This window comes from Saimiri boliviensis, chromosome 11 (assembly GCF_048565385.1).
Source record: "Saimiri boliviensis isolate mSaiBol1 chromosome 11, mSaiBol1.pri, whole genome shotgun sequence".
NCBI lineage: Eukaryota > Metazoa > Chordata > Mammalia > Primates > Cebidae > Saimiri > Saimiri boliviensis.
In genome coordinates, this window is record NC_133459.1 from 94952156 (window position 1) to 94972432 (window position 20277).

Consider the following 20277-nt stretch of genomic DNA (forward strand, 5'->3'; position numbering starts at 1 on the left):
CACCTGCTCACTGCTCATTCAGCTTTTGAACAACATCGCTAGCTAGCAAGGCAGCCCATTCCACCCCGTAGTGCGACATGCAAGGTCCTTTATCATCTGATACATTCGTGTCTTTCCAGCATCTTCTCCTTCAACTTTCCATCTTGAATTTGAGCTTCAGCCACACTGAATTACTTGCAGCTCCTCAAGAGTCCATGTTCTCTCTCACTTTCAAAGCCTTGAGTTGCATCTCAAGTTGCATACAAGATCGGCGTATTCCACATTTAGAACATGCAGCTGAAATAAGTCTTGGGAAACGTTCTCAGTGTGAATTTTTTGGATGCTTTGTTTTGTTTGAGATGGAGTCTTGCTCTGTCACCCAGGCTGGAGTGCAGTGGCATGATCTCGGCTCACTGCAACCTCCACCTTCTGGGCTCAAGTAATTCTTGTGCCTCAGTCTCCTGAGTAGCTGGGACTACAGGAGCATGCCACCACACCTGGCTAATTTGTGTCTTTTCAGTAGAGACTGGGTTTCACTATATTGGCCAGGCTGGTCTCTCGAGTTGCATCTCAAGTTGCATCTCTTATGTGGAAATAAATCCTTAACCTCTTCCCCATCAGAATAATTCCCATAAACCCTGAAGACTCAGCTCGGAGCTATCTCCTCCAGGAAGTCTCCCCTCCCTTCTGCATTTGGGCTAGGAGACCCTGCTGAGTGCTCTGATGGCCACTTCTACATACCTCTGTCTTACATGAGTGACATGAGGGACATGAGGAACAAAAATTTGACACTGAGGCCAGGCATGGTGGCTCATGCCTGTAATCCCAGCACTTTGGGACTTCCACTACAGAATGCTTTCTGACATCAAGCTGAATTTTATCTCTTTATCACTTCCATCCACTAGTCCCAGTTCTACCTGTGCCTGGTAGGGGTGGTGTGGCAGAGGGAGTGTCATACAGACAAGCCCAGCATCTCTCTTCCACAGGATAATGCTTCAGTATTTAAGCACTGGCATCCCTTCTGTCGTACTTCATATAACGGATTGGGAGACAGTGGCCCCATGAATGCTGTGTTTGTGTGTTTACTATCCAGAGTACTTCTGGATTCACGATTTCCAAACTCTAATTGTATCTGCCTTCAACCGTGGGTAAACAAAAGGAAGCTGTACGTGGGTGATTAAAACTGTGTGTGTCTTTGCAGCCACTTAACTGTGGGAACATCATATGGATATGGAGTCAACTAATCTTTGACCTCAGCAGCTTTTCTGCCTTGTCAGAAAGATAAGGGACAATCCTTGTTCCCAAATCTTCTTCTAACTTCTTGCCCACACCACCCACTCTACTTTTGTAACTAGGTACTGATGTTGCCAGTACATTCTCTTCCTTCCTTCCTTCAACTAACATTTATGAAGTACACAGACAGTTCCAGGCCCTGTGGGTATCTCCCCTCAGTGGCTCACAGTCTACAGGGAGACACGTACAGGGACAGAGGCTTAGAGATGGTGCCAAATGCCATTTGTAGACAGGAGCCATTCCACCACAGCACAGTGATATTTGCCCTGATCGGTGTATTCCACATTTAGAACACGGAGCTGAAATAAGTATTGGGAAACCTTCTCAGTGTGAATTTTTTGGATGCTTTGTTTTGTTTTGTTTGAGATGGAGTCTTGTTCTGTCACCCGGGCTGGAGTGCAGTGGCGTGATCTTGACTCACTGCAACCTCCACCTTCTGTGCTCAAGTGATTCTTGTGTCTCAGCCTCCTGAGTAGCTACCGGAGCATGCCACCACACCTGACTAATTTGTGTCTTTTCAGTAGAGACTGGGTTTCACAAAGTTGGCCAGGCTGGTCTTGAACTTCCGATCTCAGGTGATCTTCCTGCCTTCCCCTCCCAAAGTGCTGGGATTACAGGCATGAGCCACCATGCCTGGCCGCAGTGTAAAATTTTTGTTCTTCGTGTCCCTCATCTCACCCATGTCAGACAGAGAGGTATGTAGAAGTGGCCATCAGAGCACACAGCAGGGTCTCCTAGCCCAAATACAGGAATGAAGGGAGACTTCCTGGAGGAGATAGCTCCGAGCTGAGTCTTAAGGGTTTATGGGAATTATTCTGATGGAGAAGAGGTTAAGGATTTATTTCCACACAAAAGATGCAACTTGACCAAAGACTTTGAAAGTGAGAGGGAACATGGACTCTTGAGGGCCAGTAATTCAGTGTGGCTGAAGCTTAAATTCAAGATAGAAAGTCGAAAGAGAAGATGCTGGAAAGACACAGATGTACCAGATGATAAAGGACCTTGCATGTCACACTATGGCCGTTTAGATCCAAGGGCGTTTAGATAAGAGTTGTGATGACTCAGGTTTTCAACTTGGGTCACTGGTGGGCAGTGGGTACACGAGGGGCAATGTAGAAGGAATAGCTTTGGATAACAATGGTAGGTTTATGTTTTGACATAATGAGTGCGGACATGTCTTAGAGACAGTTGGATATATGGGTCTGGAGACCAGAAGAGAAACTGGTCAAGATAATGAATTTGGGAGTTGTGAACACACAGGTTGTATCCACAGGCAGGGATGAGTCCACCACAGGAGAGAGTATAGAATGAAAAAAGAGCATAGCTGAGCATAAAATCCAGATAAATTGTTTTCTTTAAAGAATAAATCAGCAGAGGAGAAAATCTTGTGTCATGGTGCCAAGGAAGAAAGAAGTTCCAAGAAGACAGATTGGGTCAGCAATTGCAAATACCACAGACAGGAATAATTAAGGCATGAATTCATGAACACGGGGATCATTACTATCACCAAAAATGTTGCAGAGAATAATGACAGTGACCACGTTTGAGCGTCATCTTGGTGTGTCGGGTACTCGGCATGTTATCTATGGCACCACATTTAAATTGCACATTAACAATTTACACATCAGGTAACCAGGCCTTGAGCAGATTAAGTGGCTCATTCAGAACTGTTTGGCTGCCCAGTGACTGTCAGACCTAGATGACTTCACCATCTCTCCATCACTCTGTCCTAAGAGAATGCAAACTATGAGAGAGAAGATACGTGACACAGCAGAACTCTGCCTAGGGGGTGTCTTACTTTGAACTCCTGTGCTCTATTACCGGTTGACAAGGTGGATTATATTTGACTGTAATAATAAATTCTCTGACTCTTGTACATTAACACCTTACGAATAAGTAGGATGTATGCCAATGGAATTTACAGTATCCCTACCACCAGCAGAGAGATCGCAAATATTTCCTAACTGGTAAGGCCTGGACAGCAACCAATCCCAAACATTGCCTCTCTCCTGGAGTCAGGTCCTAGAGGCCCCCTGCTGTGCCACGTGGTACCCTTTAGTCGCTGGGTGGTGGGAATTTATGGGAAAATGGGAAATGAACACAGAGCAGCACTGAACCAGCGTGGAAGGCATTTCAATGTTTTAACAACCAGTATGGCCATCCCGTGCATATTAAGTCAATGTTAACCTGTCTATCATTCATCATGTGGTGCTTACATAGACAGAACAAATGTGGGAGAAGGCCGTTTTATGTTTTATTTTTACAACTTACCCAAAATGGGAGGAATGCTATTTGTTTTTAAAGCAGAGATGAATTTCAAGTCACACTTACCTGGTAAAGTGACGGCTATCCTCAGTGGGTTAGAGATGGCAGAAGCCCTTGGGGGGCGGCTGCTGTGTAGGGAATTTCTGTCATAAACTTCCACTTTACACTGATACACTCCTGTCTCTTCCTCAGTGGCATCACGGATTAGGAGTTGTGAACGAAATAAAGACTGTGAAACTTTCGTCTTCTTATGGAACCGGGATGGGAAATCCCCCCATTCAATAGTGCCATTGTGGGTGATTCGAATAAGCCAGTGGAAGTTGTGAGAGCTAGCTGGCCGGAACTGCCACGTCACAGTGAGTGGCACCTTGAGGTCAGCGTAACCGGCCCTCACTACGCAGGTCAGGTCGAAGGTGTTGGTTAACATCACTTGCGGCTGACGGCTCACCAGACTAACTTGTAAACTTGACTCTAGACGAAAAAGCGAAACACAACTTCTAATAGATTTACCAGATTAAAATACAGCACTTTGAAGTCTTCTAGTTGCCAACTCTTCGAGTAGGACCCTGCATTTGTACATTTGGAGTTTCATATTTTATAAAGCAGAAGTTGATTCACAGTACAGTCTGTCCTGAACTCTGACCTCAGTTTTGCAAAATTGACCCTCTCCTAAGACTGTTCCCAGCAGCCACAACAAATAGGCAGTGTTTCTCCAGTCTGCTACTTAGACAGCTGCTGCTACTGAGTGGGTGGAGCACACCCCACCCCAGCGGTCTGGCCTCCTTCCCTTACCCCGTGCATGGGTTCAGCATCAGAACCCTTTTGCACATGCTCCAGTGGGCTCCAAGGCCGCAGCTGTCAAAAACCAGAAGGTATAAGGCTCAGCTCTACTCATCTATAAGCTGATTCATAGAATTTTGTTTTTCACCTCCAACAACAATTTACAACTTACACTCTGAAGGTGATCTTTACAAAGATGAAGAAACTTAAAAAATTGACAGAGAGGGTAGCCGGAGACTATGCCCCGTGTCCTAGGGTACACATACTATAACTGGGGGATTCAGGATAACACGCAATCTAATTCCACTGCAGAATGAATCGACTGATACACAGGTGCAGGAAAGGATTTTCTTTGACACTTACCCAGAGACTTGACAGTAACTGAAATCTTCTGAGCCCAGCTCCGATCTCTGGCCTGGTTCCGAGACTTTTCAGATACTCTACATTCATAAGTGCCACTGTCTGTGATGGCAGGGAAGGTGATCTCCAGCTGGAAGGTGGCCCAGTCTACTTTCTCCAGCCTTGTGTTGCCATGGTAACTGGGTCCCCCATAGGAGGCGCCCAGCTGCACGATGCCATCCTGCCCCATGCCAGCCACGAACTCGGGCTGTGTCTGGTCCTGTGGGATGTGCCACCAGCTCACAGACAGGGAACTTTCAGCTCCACTGGCCTTGCAGAGAAGGGTGAGCGACTCTCCTTCCCATACAACTTGCTGCTTGTTCTTGGTAGACGTGACCACGCTTCTTGCTGTGGGTTACAGATTACAGAAGAAAAAACTGTTTTAGATAAATAAGAAATTTTCTAAAATACACTGAAATCTCATTAATTAGGACTTGCCTAGTTTGTGACAAGTCAAATCAGGCTGTTTCCTCTTGCACCACGCTCAGGTGAAAGATTTGCCAAACACTTGAATAGTGGAAACGAGATAGCAGAAAGAATATCGGAGAATGTATTTACCCTTAAACAATTTATTGATTTCTAAAGTTGGGTCTTGCTGTGCTGTGTGGGCTGGAACACAGCACTGTGATCTTAACTCATGACAACCTCACACTCCTTGGCTTAAGCCATCCTCCTGCCCCAGTAGCTGGGACTACAGGCACCCGCAACCACGCTGGCTAATTTTTAACATTTTTGTAGAGATAGGATCTCTCTTTGTTACCCAGGCTGCTATTGAACTTCTGGCCTCAAGCAATCCTCCTGCCTCAGCCTCTCAAAGGGCTGGGATTACAGGTGTGAGCCACTGCACTCAGCTTACTTGAACAATTTATCACTTGTACATATTTTTTTATTAGTTTGTTAAATCAACTCTTCCTTAAGAGTATCTAGTTGGGCAAACATCTGGGACCATTTTGTTATATTAATTAGGGTATATATAAGAACCTGAAAGTAATAAAGCTGTGTTTACTTCAATTTTTAGTTTTTTATAATTTGGACCTTCAGAGTTCAAAATGATCTTCCTCTTCCTTATCTTTCTTTAATCAATCTCATTGGTTTAGCATGGGTTTTGAACAAGGAAGAAACATTGCTAATTATATCTCTGTTCACAATACTACCATAAAAAACAATTACTTAGAAAAATACATGTGTATATATATATATAACACATATACATACACACACACACAAACACACACATTGTTGTAGACAGAGAGGCTTCTTATGTCTAAACGATAGTGCAAAACCATAAATGTAAATCTGGATCCCAGATGGGAAATCTAAGTCATCATTCAACAAACACATTCATTCAACAACCATTAATTCTGCAAGGTCTTGTCCTGGTTGCTTTGTGAGCAGTGTAGAGATACGGCAGGAGATTGTACATCCGAGACAGCCCAGCACTAATTTAAGGCCACGGCTCCTTTAGTCAGAATTGCCCTGGGCAACATATTTGACCTCTCTGAGCCTTAGTTTTCTTTCCTGTAAAAATGAAGATAATAATAGTGCTCACCTTGCTGCATTGTTGAGAAGACTGAGCAAATAGCACACGCACAGCGCTTAGCCTGCATGGCTAGGGAAAGTACTTAGAAAAGGTTAGCTGCGAGCCTTAGTGTTTAATGATCGGCACTGGCAAAAGCAGAGGCAATTCAAAGCAAAAGAGAAAAATAAAATAGAACTGGCATTAGAAATCTAAATAGGATCTAAATGAATTTGCAAATTGTTCTTCCCTGCGGAGGAAGGAGTTCGGTCTTTGACTGTTTTATGCATACATATACATAAGTAACAAAGGCAGCATGAAGGTTAACGTCCATAAATATGTTTTTAAAAAGAGAAAATCTGCTTTCAAATTTAATTTTTTTTTTCAAGTTAAAAATAGACTCATAACTGAAGTTTAGAAATTGGAGGAGAAATTTTTACTCATATTCTCACCACTTTAACTTAACCATGATGATTAGTTTAAACTAACCTCATTTTAAAAAACGGGGTTTCCTTAGTTCATTGCCTTTTGGTAAGACGTAATAAACTTATGAAATGTGTGTAAGTTACACATTCACAGTGGTGATAGGTGATTAAAATATTCATAAATAATAAAATGTTAATACTTCAAGTAATGTTTGACTTTGAAAGCAGAATGCTAAACAGCATTTATAAATATGCTAATAACTTTTCCTAGGTCTACATAGTAAGCCCAGTGTAGACTCTAGCCTGTACAAAGAACTATTTTTCATTTTGGAAGATGACCTTATTGATAGGATGATCAGCTGTGTACCCCAAAGTACACCTTTGGGTGAAATTCCCACATACCAGGTTTACAAAAGCCTGCAGATATGTTCTAGAGAAGACTGAGAGGCATAAAGCAGAGATTTACCTCTGCATAAATATTTAAACCTACCTATATTGTTTTTCCTTAACTCTAGAAAGGCCGACCAAGTGTTTAGTGTGAAAGCGAACACCAACACACTTCCTGGGCTGCCAGTCAAGGCCGAGGCTGTGCGTCTTCATTCCTAGTAAGTGGCTTATTGGAGAAATGGAAAGGGCATGTCTCTGTCTTTGGAGCTACCTCCAACAAGTCAGTGCGACAAGGACATCTTTATTTTTAGCTCAGTTTTAAAAAAAAATTAAAATATTAAATTTTGTTGTTGTTGCTGCTTTTGGGCAATCAGTCTTTCTGGACTTTGAATTTAAACCCAGCCTAGTGAGTCCTTATATTATTGTAGATTTGTCTGTTTTTCTCCACACAAAAGGCATTGATTATTCAAACATGTTTAAGGTCACCCAACCTTCATGAAGTAAAGGTGAGCTGAGTGGCTTCCTCAGTTCTGTACATGCAGACACTCAGAACCATTAAGATTGGAGTCTCAGTCATCACAGCAAAATGCAGAGGATGGAGTCTGCCCACTACCAATTACCTTTTCGTTTCTTAACTGTGAGTCAGAATTGTGACTAAGTAGTATTTCCCATACCAGGTTAACACAGTAGGGGATTAACAGAAGGCAATTGAAAAATGCAGGCCGAGTCTCGAGGTAGGGTAACATGGGTGTTCATTCCCTAGGAAGGAGGACAAAGCGTAACTTTTTACTCTTAACCTATGTCTTTCTCTCTCTCTCTTTCTTGCTCTTGCTCTCTGTCTCTCTCTCTCTCTCTCTCTCTCTCTCTCTCTTTCTCTCTCTCTCTCTCTCTCTCTCTCTCACACACACACACACACACACACACACACACGAAGGCAGAGGGCTTCATTAATACAGATGATCTCTGCTTTAAGAAATATCTAATATATAAAAATTAGAACAAAAAATAAATAGACTCTAAGACAGCAAGAAGGAACTTAAAGACCATCTAGATGTGTGCCATCATTTTACAGATGAGGGAGCTGAGACTTAGAGACATTAAGTGGTGTGTTCGTGGTCACAGCTCGCCTAATGACTCAGAATAGGACTCGGGTCTCCAGCTAGTTTGGGTGCCTTCCTTCACTCCACTCCGCTCCACCTCCAATGTGATCTGATTGAAACCTGCTCTTCACAAAGATCCCTACTGTATCCACGAAGGCGTCTTCTACGGACAAGAGGGGATATGAAGGCAGCCCAATGCATGCCTGGCCTTGACTTCACATACCTGCTGGCTTCTTCAGGTGCACGTGGCTGTCTGGTGACTGCTTTCTCTGAAGCACCTGCCAGGAACCTGTGCGTGTTCTCATGACCTCTGCTACCGCACATCTGTAGGTGCCTTCATCCTCTGGGCCCAGAGAGAAGATCTTGAGAGAGAAAGCCTTGGGGCCTAACTTTGAAACCTGGAGCTGTCCTTGACTTGCTCTTCCTTTATAGTCATTCTTCAGGCCCAGGACTCCACCAGCATCAATGTGAGCAATTTCAGTCCCATTGAAGAACCACATGCCTTGAAGCTGTGGGTCACGGCCACTGCCTACAACCAGGCAAACCAGTTCTAAGGGTTTCCCTTCAGCAAACAAGCTGTCAGCTGTAATGTTGACTTGAAAATCTTTCACTGGGAAACAAAAACAAGGCGGGTATTTAGAGAGTCCACTGTCTCTGTCCTTTCAGTGCCAGAGAGAGATGACACCCCCTGTAAGGATACTACAGGAATCACATTTTTTGTGGGAGCTCAGTTCTATAGTGGTAGGTAAACAAAACAAAACAAAAAATCCTTACCTCATGACTCTTCCTTAAATCACCCAGAAACGACAGTACCCATGGTTTTCTGAATGCACTCCTAGTAAGCGAGATGTATGCACAAATGTCTGAGGTATATAGTAATGTATGCTTTTTAAATTAAAAAATAAAATATTGGAATCGGGCGCAGTGGCTCACGCTTGAAATCACTTTGGGAGGCTGAGGTGGGTGGATAGCCTGAGGTCAGGAGTTCGAGACCAGCCTAGCTGACATAGTGAAACCCTGTCTCTACTAAAAATACAAAAAATTAGCTGAGTGTGGTGACGCGTGACTGTAATCCCAGCTACTCAGGAGGCGAGGAAAACCCTGTCTCCAAAAAACAAAATAAAATAAAACAAAATACTGTATACTGAATGAAGTACTGTATATATTAAATTAAATATTTTACATGGAATTGCTGTAAATTATGATTTCTTACTCTCTTTTTATGCTAAAGAATATCCAGTAGAATTGCCTCAAGTTAGAAAACACTGTGATATGGCTCCATAGGACGCATGAATGTAACTTAGATACTTGAAGCCAACGGGATAACTTCAAGTGGAACACAGTATCACTCTTTTTAATAAAGAAAAAACTTTAATGATTCACCATTGGATCATTGCTGTTAGCAATGGGTATACAGTACCATTTAGCAATGGCTTGGCAACCCCTTCCTGTTGGACAAACGCCTATAGAGAGAGACCAGGAATCACAGACAAGGCCTTTCTACTTGTTTTGACAAAAATGCCAAAGGATTATGAAAAGTGACAGCAGGCTGGGTGTGGCGGCTCATGCCTGAAATCCCAGCCCTTTGGGAGGCCGAGGCGGGAAGATTGCTCGAGCCCAGGAGTTCAAGGCCAGCCTGGGCAACATAATAAGATCCTGTCTCTTAAAATTTTTTTTAAATCAAAAAATAATTAAAAAAAGGAAGGTGACTGCATTTCAAATTGGGAAAGGGGACAGGTGGAAGGAAATCCCATCACTGATAAAGACAAGGCTTCATGTTGGAAACTGGAGCTCCTTGGAGGCCCAGCAGCCTGTGGTGAGTGGGCTTTGGAGAGAGACAGGCCTCTCTTTGAATGCCAGCCCTGCTCTCACCAGCTGGGTGGGCTTAGGCAGCACATCTAGCATGTCTGAGGCGCAGAGTCCTCATTTGTAAAATGGGGACTCAACTTTTTGCCTCACAGGGTGGTTGTCAGCTCATGTGCCAACACAGAGCCTGCAAAAATGATAGCAAAACTACTTCCACGACTGGCTTGCAGAATTGATCTAACCATGGAGTAGACCTTATCTCGTAAAGAATCTGTGGGCAGAGCCAAAACTGAGTATCCTCCCTCTTCGGTATGCTTCTCAGATGACAAAAATGCGAAATCAAATCAAACTTTCTAGCCATTTTTTTTTAGAGCCAACAAAAGATTAGAACAAAAATTAAAAGGTATTTCATAAATCCCCACCACCTAATACTAGTGTATCAGTGAATTTCCTAGGAAGATGATTACCTGCTGGCTGGATCGTCAGAGTGGTTTGATCTGTCTGCTTTTTTGTGATCGACATCCAGGTTTCATCTGGATCCTGAATCCATTCTGTTGCCTCACAGAACAGCTGGCCCTGATCCGAGGGCCGGAGCCTCTCTATGGACATTCTGAACATAGAGGACCCCAGCTTGTTGAGCCGTACGTCACTGGCTGCAAACCTCTCTGTATACAAGGGTCCAGGGACCAATATAAAATCTCTGGAGAGAGAAATAATCTCCGTGGCTTGGCTTCCTCCTCCATCCTGCATCAGGTACCAGGTGACAGAGAGGTGTGTATGTTGGGTTGTGGCTTTGGATGCCTCACATGTAAGGGTTAATGGCTCACCTTCTTCTTTACTGAGAGTCTGAGAACTCATGGTGGCAGAGAGGGTATCTGGAATAACTGGAAACAAAGGAATGATAATAAAATGGCCTGCCCAGTGCTTGTCCAGTGGGCCTCCTTAGGTGAAAATGGCACCCTGAGCTGCCTTATGTAAAGCACACAGACTTTGAGTTGATTTCCGCCGCTCCATATGCTTTCCCATCCATATGCTTTCTCTACTGCCGACGGGAACATTGGCATCTACGTACAGCCTACGGAACTTGGCAAAGCAAATGTCTCACCGATGTGTTGACCCTCACTTTGCTTCATTAGCATAAGCTGTAACCAATTTAGCTCCTCAGACACAGAGCATGCATTTGAAGGGAGAAAGCACTGGGACGGAGAAACCTTAGATTCTGATCCCAAATCCATCCCTACTACATGGACTTGGGGATGTCACTTCACCTCCCTTGGCCTTAACCTGTTCCTCTGTAAGGCTCTGTAATAATCTGTTAAAATGTAGCAGTTAGAGCGCGAAAGCAATCTTTGCTAAAGTGTCGGTAACTATCTTATTACCCTGCCATTCTTGTTTTCCTAGAATGAAATCACATTTCTAAGCTTATGTAGAAGCAACACTTGGATTTCATCGATGAATGTGACAGAGCATCTGCTCAGTGCTAGCCACTGAGTGGAAGCTGAGGATGTGGTGGGAGAGAGGCATACACATAGCCAATTACCGTATAACTGGATGCATGCTGCTAGCAGTGGTAGGAACAGACAATCGAAAGGAAACAAAAGAGAGAATTCTGCCCAAGCAGTCAAGATGAGTTCCACAGAAGAGGTAATATCTAAACTGGGTCCTGAAGTCTATGTAGGAATTTGCTAAGCTGAAAAGGGGGTGATAGATATTCCAGACAAAGGGACACAATGACAATTGCAAGAACTGTGATCCTTTCCCAATATGTAAATATGCTAGAGAATGGTAATTTGAGAATAATCATTTCTAAGTTAATGACTTCTCACCTAAGATACCAGTTCTCTTGTCAAATTACTGTTCTCCCTCCAAGCAGAGACAGCACCAGGAGAACTCTCATAGCTTTGTTGAATGCTGTTGCTATTAGCAACAGCTGTGGACAGCTGTGGACAAGGCCCTGGGAAAACCACTCGCCATCTAAATCTTTATGGCAAAGATAACTGAGAAAAAGAAACAGATGATTTTAGAGAATATGAGATACCCGCTTGTGATATATCTCCAAAATAGCCACAGGGGTACACGGGCTCTTTTCTCAAAGAAAATGGAACAATGTAAAGTCATGTCATATTGCAAGACATTGTGATGACAGAGGCTCTGGCTTCTCAGGGGCTGGCTAGCAGAAGTGGACAAGCAGCTTACCAATTAGATTAGTCTTTGCACTGTAACTCCCGTAGTATTTCTCATCAGTGTTCGGTGTGTGACACTCATACTCGCCAGCATCCTTCATCTGGAGCTTTGAGATGTGCAACAAGACTGAGTTGCCCTGGACCCTCTCCACGTAGATGTCGCCACTTCGCACGCGCTGCGTATATAGTGCGTAAGAGAAGCCAGTATCCTTGGTGCTAATGATCTGGACTTCCTGGGTCGGGTTTGTCGGCAGGTAAACAGACCACTGGAAATGCTGCTCATAAGGTCCCTGGTGGCCAGTCACATTGCAGCCAATGCTGACTGGGTAACCTTCAGCTCTAAACAGTGGTCCTTTCTGAACTGTTACTTCTCTCTGGCCAAGGCTGAGCTCAGCTTGCAAGTAGGAGAAAGAAAGGGGAATAAAAAGAGATTAGTGCTCCAGTTCCCAGTGTACCACATTATGCATTTCCCTGTATTACAATTCTGGTAAATGAGATCGCAGGTTATTAGCTATAATCAACTCAAATGTTCAACATCTTCTTCAGGCTGAGCTGCAGTGAAGTCGCTTGATGAGTTAATTGTTCTTTTATAACTTTAACTTCCATAGTAATCTTCAGTCCCTTTAAAAAAAAAAAAAGTTTTGGCCAGGCGCAGTGACTCATGCCTGTAATCCAAGCACTTTGGGAGGCCGAGGTGGGCAGATCACAAGGTCAAGAGATTGAGACCATCCTGGCCAACCTGGTGAAACCCCGTCTCTACTAAAAAAATACAAAAATTTGCTGGGTATGGTGGCGCGTGCCTGGGGTCCCAGCTACTCGGGAGGCTGAGGCAGGAGAACTGCTTGAACCCAGGAGGTGGAGGTTGCAGTGAGCCGAGATCGCGCCACTGCATTCCAGCCTGGTGCCTGGTGACAGAGAGAGACTCTGTCTCACAAAAAAAAAGTTTTGACTTCATCAATGCAACATGACCACTTCCATAAAACATCTGCTTATCGACGGGTACTTATTTTAAAGCAAATAAATGTATGATAATGCACCCTTTACATTATTTTACGGGAAAATTTGGCATATACCTCCTCAAGCCTTGATGGTGCCTGTCATCCGGCAGTTTCCAGAGAAGTAGTTGCTGGAGCTGCAAAGTCTAGGGCTCTGCCCTTGGTGCCACAATTTTTCTAGCTGGTTGGTTGGAACTGTCTGCAGCTCCTGGCCAGATCTGTTGCAAAACTAGCCAAAATTAGCATCTGAAGAGGCAGCAGCACTTCCTTCTATTCTGCGGAGGGTTTTTTGGTTTTGTTTTGTCATTTCTTAAAGAGCCACTATAGCTTTACTGAAAAACCTCCTAATAGATGGCTGTAAAATCCAGCAGGTGCTGGGATTGGAATTTACTTTAGCTTTTTTCTGACCAAAAGTTTTCCGTTGGGCCAACTAGGGAATGTTTTCTATTAGAACTAATCTCAAGTATTGGGGCTAAAGGAAAAAAAAAACATGATTAATGGGAATATTTCATTTGACAAATTTTTTAAATCAAGTGTTTTTCAGAAATCAAAACGCGTATCTTTACTTACTATGAATGATATTAAAGGCTAGTTCATTTTGTGTTACAGAAAGAACAAAGATAAATGACAGACACGCCACAAAGGTGGCCAGTTATTTCACTAGTGGCCAGGGTACAGTGAAAGGGAAGACAGGGTTGGAAGACGAAGGGCCAGAGAGGGAGAGACTGCTGGCCTTGCGGAGTTAACCGAACAGAGTTCATAAGAAGATGTGGAAGAAGCTGCATTTTGTGACTCCACAGGGACAACAGTAACAGAGACTATGAGGAAGGAGACCCTTAATCACCTTCAGCCTTCTACCTTGCATCTCAAAAGGAGAAGTTAGAAGTTAGCCAGAGGAGGGACCAGTGGGTGCCATCAGCCGGGTTAAGGATAAGATCCCTGCTGCTAACCACAATCCCATTTATAGATCATGGATATGATACAGAGGAATCTTTCAGAAGGCGCTGTTTTTACTCAAACAGGATCAAACCCCCACCCCACACCTACCTCATGGATCAACACCCTAGAGTAGTAAGCCCAAGACCCTTTCACACGTAATTTTTAGAGTTGTAAGCCTTTAAAAGGGCAGCGACTTTCTTTGTTAGAGGAGCTCGGCTGTTAGGCAACTATGCCGCCTTGCTCTGGGCCGAATACATCGCCCCTTCCTTCCCAGTTTGGTGTTCGAGAGATTTGTCGTGCGCTCTTCCTGCTTTAACTAGAGTGGAAAAGAAACGTGAGGGAAGCGGCCGTAACAGAGAACACGATAAGGCTGAGTAAAAGAATCTGGGAGGAAATGAAAATAGTTCTGAGGGATAGAAGGGAACTACAAAAAAGGGCAAAAGGGCAGAAAAGGTAAGTGGTCACCTGATGCAGTCAGGTGCATGGATTGCATGTATACATATACGTGCTCAATCTAAAACTGGGAAACCGGCAACCCCCACCAACCAGTAAGCCAACCACACACATTTCTAGTGATATATATATATATATATATATATGTAATATTGAATGCTGTTGTAATACATAGATATTACTCTCCCTATGTATCTATATATAATTAGTAATTACTAGATATTACAAATTATAATATATAGAGTAATATATTGAATGCTGTTGTAATATATATATATTACTCTGTATATCTATATATATTTTATAATCAGTAATTACTATATATTACTAATTATAATATACAGAGAGTAATATATATATTATATTGAATGCTGTTGCTATTAGCAACCTATTATGTACATCTATATATTACTAATTATATACGATCTAGTTATATATTACTCTCTATATGTATATATCATATATATATATGATATATATATATATAGAAAGAGAGAGAGAGAGAGAAAGAGAGAGAGAGAGAGAGAGAGATGGTCTTCCTCTGTCACCCAGGCTGGAGTGCTATGGTGCAATCTTGGCTCGCTGCAACCTTTGCCTCCCAGGTTCAAGTGATTCTCCTATGCCAGCCTCCCGGGTAGCTGGGATTACAGGCATGGGCCACCACGCCCAGTTAGGTTTTGTATTCTTAGTGGAGATGGGGTTTCAGCATGTTGGCCAGGTTGGTCTCGAATGCCTGACCTCACGTGATCTGCCTGCCTCAGCTTCCCAAGGTGCTGGGATTACAGGTGTGAGCCACTGCACCCAGCCTCTATAATAATTTAGAATACACTAATTTACTCATATGTCCGAATTAATATGACATACTTATATCATTCTCTTTTTGTAATAAGAATCTAGGAATAGAAGTTAGACCACCTTGGAAAAATTTAAATTGTTACTTGCCAACAAGTTATACTACAGTGGCAGTTTAAAACACTTTTCAGCAATGCCATCTTAGAGAAATGTGTGCACCAGGCTATGTGTGAAAGAATATGCCAGCTACACTGCTCATTAAAGCCCTACACAAGAGACAACCCATATGTCCATCAACAGTAGACTGGATAAACTGTGGTACGGTCATTAAGTAGAATGTTATATAGAAATAAAAATCAACAATTACAACTATTTGCAATAACATGAATGACTATGTCCAATGAAAGATACAAAAACACTTCTAAATCCTTTTGACTATATACAGAATGAGCCTACTATTTATTAAGTTTAAAAACAGGTAAAACCACACTGTATTGTTTAGTGATGCACACATAAGGGGTATAATCATTAGCAAAAATCGAGGAGATGATGAGGGAAGATGGCTCATGCCTGTAATCCCAGAACTTTGGGAGGCTGAGGTGGGCAGATCACTTGAGACCAGGAGTTCAAGACCAGCCTGGCCAACATGGAGAAACCCTGTCTCTCCTAAAAATACAAACTTAGCCAGGCGTGGTGGCAGGAGCCTGTAATCCCGGCTATTCTGGAGACTGAGGCAAGAGAATCACTTGAACCTGGGAGGCAGAGGTTGCAGTGAGCTGAGATTGCATCATTGCACTCCAGCCTGGGCAACTCTATCTCAAAAAAAAAAAAAAAAAAGTAAGCTAGGAAGTGGTTATAATGAGAGTCAAGAAAGTGATTGCATGTGGGGAGCATTTGTGATTTGATGGGGAATATTGCAGGCTGGGTGGGTGCTTCTAGGGTCTTTTTTTTTTTTGAGATGGAGTTTTGCTCTTGTTACCCAGGCTGGAGTGCAATGGCGCTATCTCCGCTCACCGCGACCTCCGCCTCCTGGGTTCAGGCAATTCTCCTGCCTCAGCCTCCTGAGTAGCTGGGATTACAGGCACGCGCCACCATGCCCAGCGAATTTTTTGTATTTTTAGTAGAGATGGGGTTTCACCATGTTGACCAGGATGGTCTCGATCTCTTGACCTCGTGATCCACCCGCCTCGGCCTCCCAAAGTGCTGGGATTACAGGCGTAAGCCACCGAGCCTGGTCTGCTTCTAGGGTCGTGGCAATATTCTATTTCTTGTCCTGGGTAGAGATTCTGTAGATTTTATTTTTTACTTAATTGTTAAACTGAAATAACAACAAATAAAAATTTGTGTTTTATTAAGATTTTCTTATGTTGTATTTCACAATAAAAATGTTTTTTAATGTGATTTTTGAAGTACCACTAACCTACTTACTTATATCAAGTCATATTTCTAGAAACGACGTTATTTTTGGTGGCTAGGCAACACTTCTCCAACATTTCCCATCACTTTGCTGCAAGCTGGGTACCACATTTGAACATTTTTATTGTGAAAACTAGCACTTCTTTTTCTACTGCTTTATTTGCCAATTCAATAAATATTTATTCAACAACTTACAGTATTTCTCATGCTTGAGGGACTAAGATATGAAGATGAATTTAGGCGAGTTTCTGACTGCTGGATTCTATAATCCAGTCAAGTGGGCAGTAGTCATCTCTCTACGGAAAACATATAATAAAAGTGCTTCAAAAAATGTGAAGAAAGGAGGGACTACATTTGAGAGGAGGGAAATAGGTTTATGGAGATGGCATAAGAGATGGTATTAGAAATGGATTTTGGAGAATTGCAAAGATATTGACAAGATAAGTGGGGAGGCAGGGCATTTTAGGTGGAGGAGATTTCATGGCAAGACTCTTCGAGAAGGAATCAAGACTTGTTCAAAAATAAGGAGTAATCAACTGGATCGGGGAGGGCTGCATGAAGATTAATAGAAAGAGGTAAAACTGGATAGTAACTTAGGGTCCAGAGCATAAAAGATTTGACTATCACATTTAAAAGTTTGAACTTGATTCATTAGGCCATGGGGAATCACCGAAAGTCTTTGAAAGGTCTTAGGAAAATGAACCTAACAGTTTGTGTGTAGGATGGTGGAAGTAAGAACTGGACCTCAGGTAATCACAGCCGTTCAGGACACAGCAGACAAAAGCAATAGGGATAAAAATAAAGGTACGATAAGTGAGCCGCTGTGGAGACAAAACCCGTAGCGTTTGCAGCGTTTGGGATGCTTGGGAGTAGTAGGGTTAAATGGCGAGACGAGCGTTAGGAAGAAGTAAAAGATCATAGGTTTGATAACGGTTCTTTCCTTCCGCCATCACACCCACCTTCTGGAAAACACCTGGGAGGACTGTCCGCTTGCTTTCTCTTTTAACGGACAGAGGGTCAGCCACTTTTGAATAGTAGCTCACATTCTTGTTGGCTGATGAATATACAGCTTGGCACTGACATACTAACATTGGAATCACGCTTTCAAAACACAAAAAATTCCCTTATAGTATTGGCTTTCTTTAAAAATCACTGGAATTGTCAAATTTACCATGGTAGCATTATTTGAATGAAAACTATTAGGTTGAACCATATGAAATGGCCCATACTTGATTATTTTTGATATCAAAAAAACAGCAATTTCAAATAATGTTACCTTCTCCAAAACCTAGCTCAGGAAGAGCCAACATAACAAGCAGCTTCTTTCTCTTTGCACATTCAAAAACCCTATATGCTTGGAGGCTGAGATAGCTTCCATCCATACTAAGTGGAATCTTTTTTATTTTTCATGAATGCAATCTCAATAACACAGATGGCCCTTCCCCCAACCCCTCCCCCGTTAACAGCCCTTATTTGTAGGGCAGCTAGTTACGGTTGGGGAGACAGATCAAGCAGACAAAGCTAACTGCTAAGTCCAAGAACTTCTTTACCCAGGACATTAACCTCATATCGCACCATTTTCTATCAGGATCCTTCAGTCCTTATATTTATTGAAAAAAAAAAATTGGGACAAAGTATACATTCGCTAAGCAATGTAATTGACTAATTGATCATTATTTTAATAATTTCATTTCCCCACTATATTTATAAGGACAAATAGCAGACTTCCAAAGCTTTTTCAAGTAAATTCCTGGTTTATGTATTCTTCACATAAAAGCTGTGCTTCTACACAAAATTAGTGCTTCGGATGAGTCAGAATTTAGAAGACGTAAATCTATAACCCAGTTTAGGTAATTGTTTAAATGGGTTAAGGAAAAGCTTTCAGCTTCCCTTTTTTGAGCCTTGATCACTACTTTCCTTCCCCCAGGCCTTCTAGCCTGCTTACCAAAAAAAGAGAATTTGCAATTCTATGAATTATTGCACAGTGTAAACCCAGTTTCCTCCTATATATGTGGCGAACATACAGTTCAAATACCCAAAGCACATACACTTGAGAGTCACACTCAGACAACTTAACCGAACAACAGAAACACACCAGTCCCCAAGGATACCACCAATACACCTATTAATCAACACCTGCCAACCCAGTCTGGCAGGCATCCATCACCCAGAAGGTGGTCCTAGTAACTTCTCCTGTAGGCTCCAGGTCTGACTCCTACCTCACACTATCATATGTTCCTAGAGACATGAGTGCAATTCAACTTAACGAATGGTTATTAAGCAATCTCTTTGTGCTGAACACCGTATTCTTTCCTTTTAATTCTTTAGCCATAGTCCCAGTCACACCAAGTATAGCTTGGTTTAGTTCCCCAGTTTTCCCAGACATTCGGGTTTCTGCAGTAACTCCATCCAGTCTCTCTAAAGCAAGAGTCATCGCTTTTTTTTTTTTTTTTAATGGAATCTCACTCTGTCGCCGAGGCTGAAGTGCAGTGACTCAGTCTTGGCTCACTGCAACCTCCACCTCCCAAGTTCAAGCAATTCTCCTACCTCAGCCTCCCAAGTAGCTAGGGCCACAGGTGTATGTCACCATGCCCAGCTACAAAGCAAGAGTTCTTAACCTGGGCTCACATGTAGGGTTAAGTGGTCCATAAACTAGGGTGAAAATAATCCTACATCTTTATTTGCATTTTTACCTCTAATGGAAATTTAGCATTTCTTCAGTAATGAATGTAGACAATAAACCACAGATATTTTCATATCACAGCTACTGAATATATATTGAAATGTTATTTATACTCATCATTACTTTGAAATTTGGTGGTTAATAGATCTACCTCTAGATCTGGTTATATAATGCATAGATAAGAAGCAAACTACTGCATTACAATTTACTTAAAATATTTTGATACCTGCATTTCTATATGATCCATTTCCTCTATAATCCTCTGCATTTTATTTTATGCATTTCAAACATTATTCTGAGACGGGGTCTATTTGGTTTACCAGATGTTAATGGAAACTGTACCATAAAAAGTACCTGCTACCTGGTTTGAAAGTATTCCATTACCTGCTCAACTCATCTGATCCTCCCTTCTACCTCCAAATTTCCTCCTCTTCCATCCTATTCTAACATAGATAAATGCCTCTAGATCAGGCAAGTCCTTCTGCATGGCCCTCAGCAAAGCCAAGAGAATCTTTCTGCATTTCTAGGTCTCTCTGTAGTCAATTTCCACTTCCACTCACAGGTGAAATCCAGAATCTTCTTTTAGCTTAGTCTAAACTACTAAGTACTTTCATAACCTTTCTTTCCATCCAGTCATATCTGCAGGGCATATTTATCCCGTCAAACCTTAATATCAGCAAACCTTGAGGTCTCCTTTCAGTTTGGGGCACAAAGGTTTTTTACTGTCTCTTGGGACAATCAGCCCAGGAAGATGAGTAAAGCCAGGGCCAAGCAAAACTGGCAGAGCTGGCAACACACACAAATGTAAAAAACACTGGAATCACGTGCACGGGACTCAACCGAGCATTGCGCCTCCCTGGAACTCC

General features: G+C 42.5%; 1 protein-coding gene across 4 annotated transcripts in view; it reads right to left on the bottom strand.

Annotated features, from left to right (window-relative positions):
* CD101 (CD101 molecule) overlaps nt 1-20277 on the bottom strand; it is a 44244-nt gene that overhangs the window by 14487 nt on the left and 9480 nt on the right. For 3 of the 4 annotated variants that reach the window (XM_003933521.4, XM_010344068.3, XM_074381206.1), the window contains exons 2-6: nt 12147-12527; nt 10418-10834; nt 8368-8754; nt 4681-5064; nt 3604-4008 (exon numbers count right to left, since the gene is read on the bottom strand). In XM_003933521.4, the coding sequence (XP_003933570.2) occupies nt 3604-4008; nt 4681-5064; nt 8368-8754; nt 10418-10834; nt 12147-12527 (1974 nt within the window). The remainder of the gene's footprint in view (nt 1-3603; nt 4009-4680; nt 5065-8367; nt 8755-10417; nt 10835-12146; nt 12528-20277) is intronic. The other variant, XM_074381207.1, reaches the window with a different exon arrangement.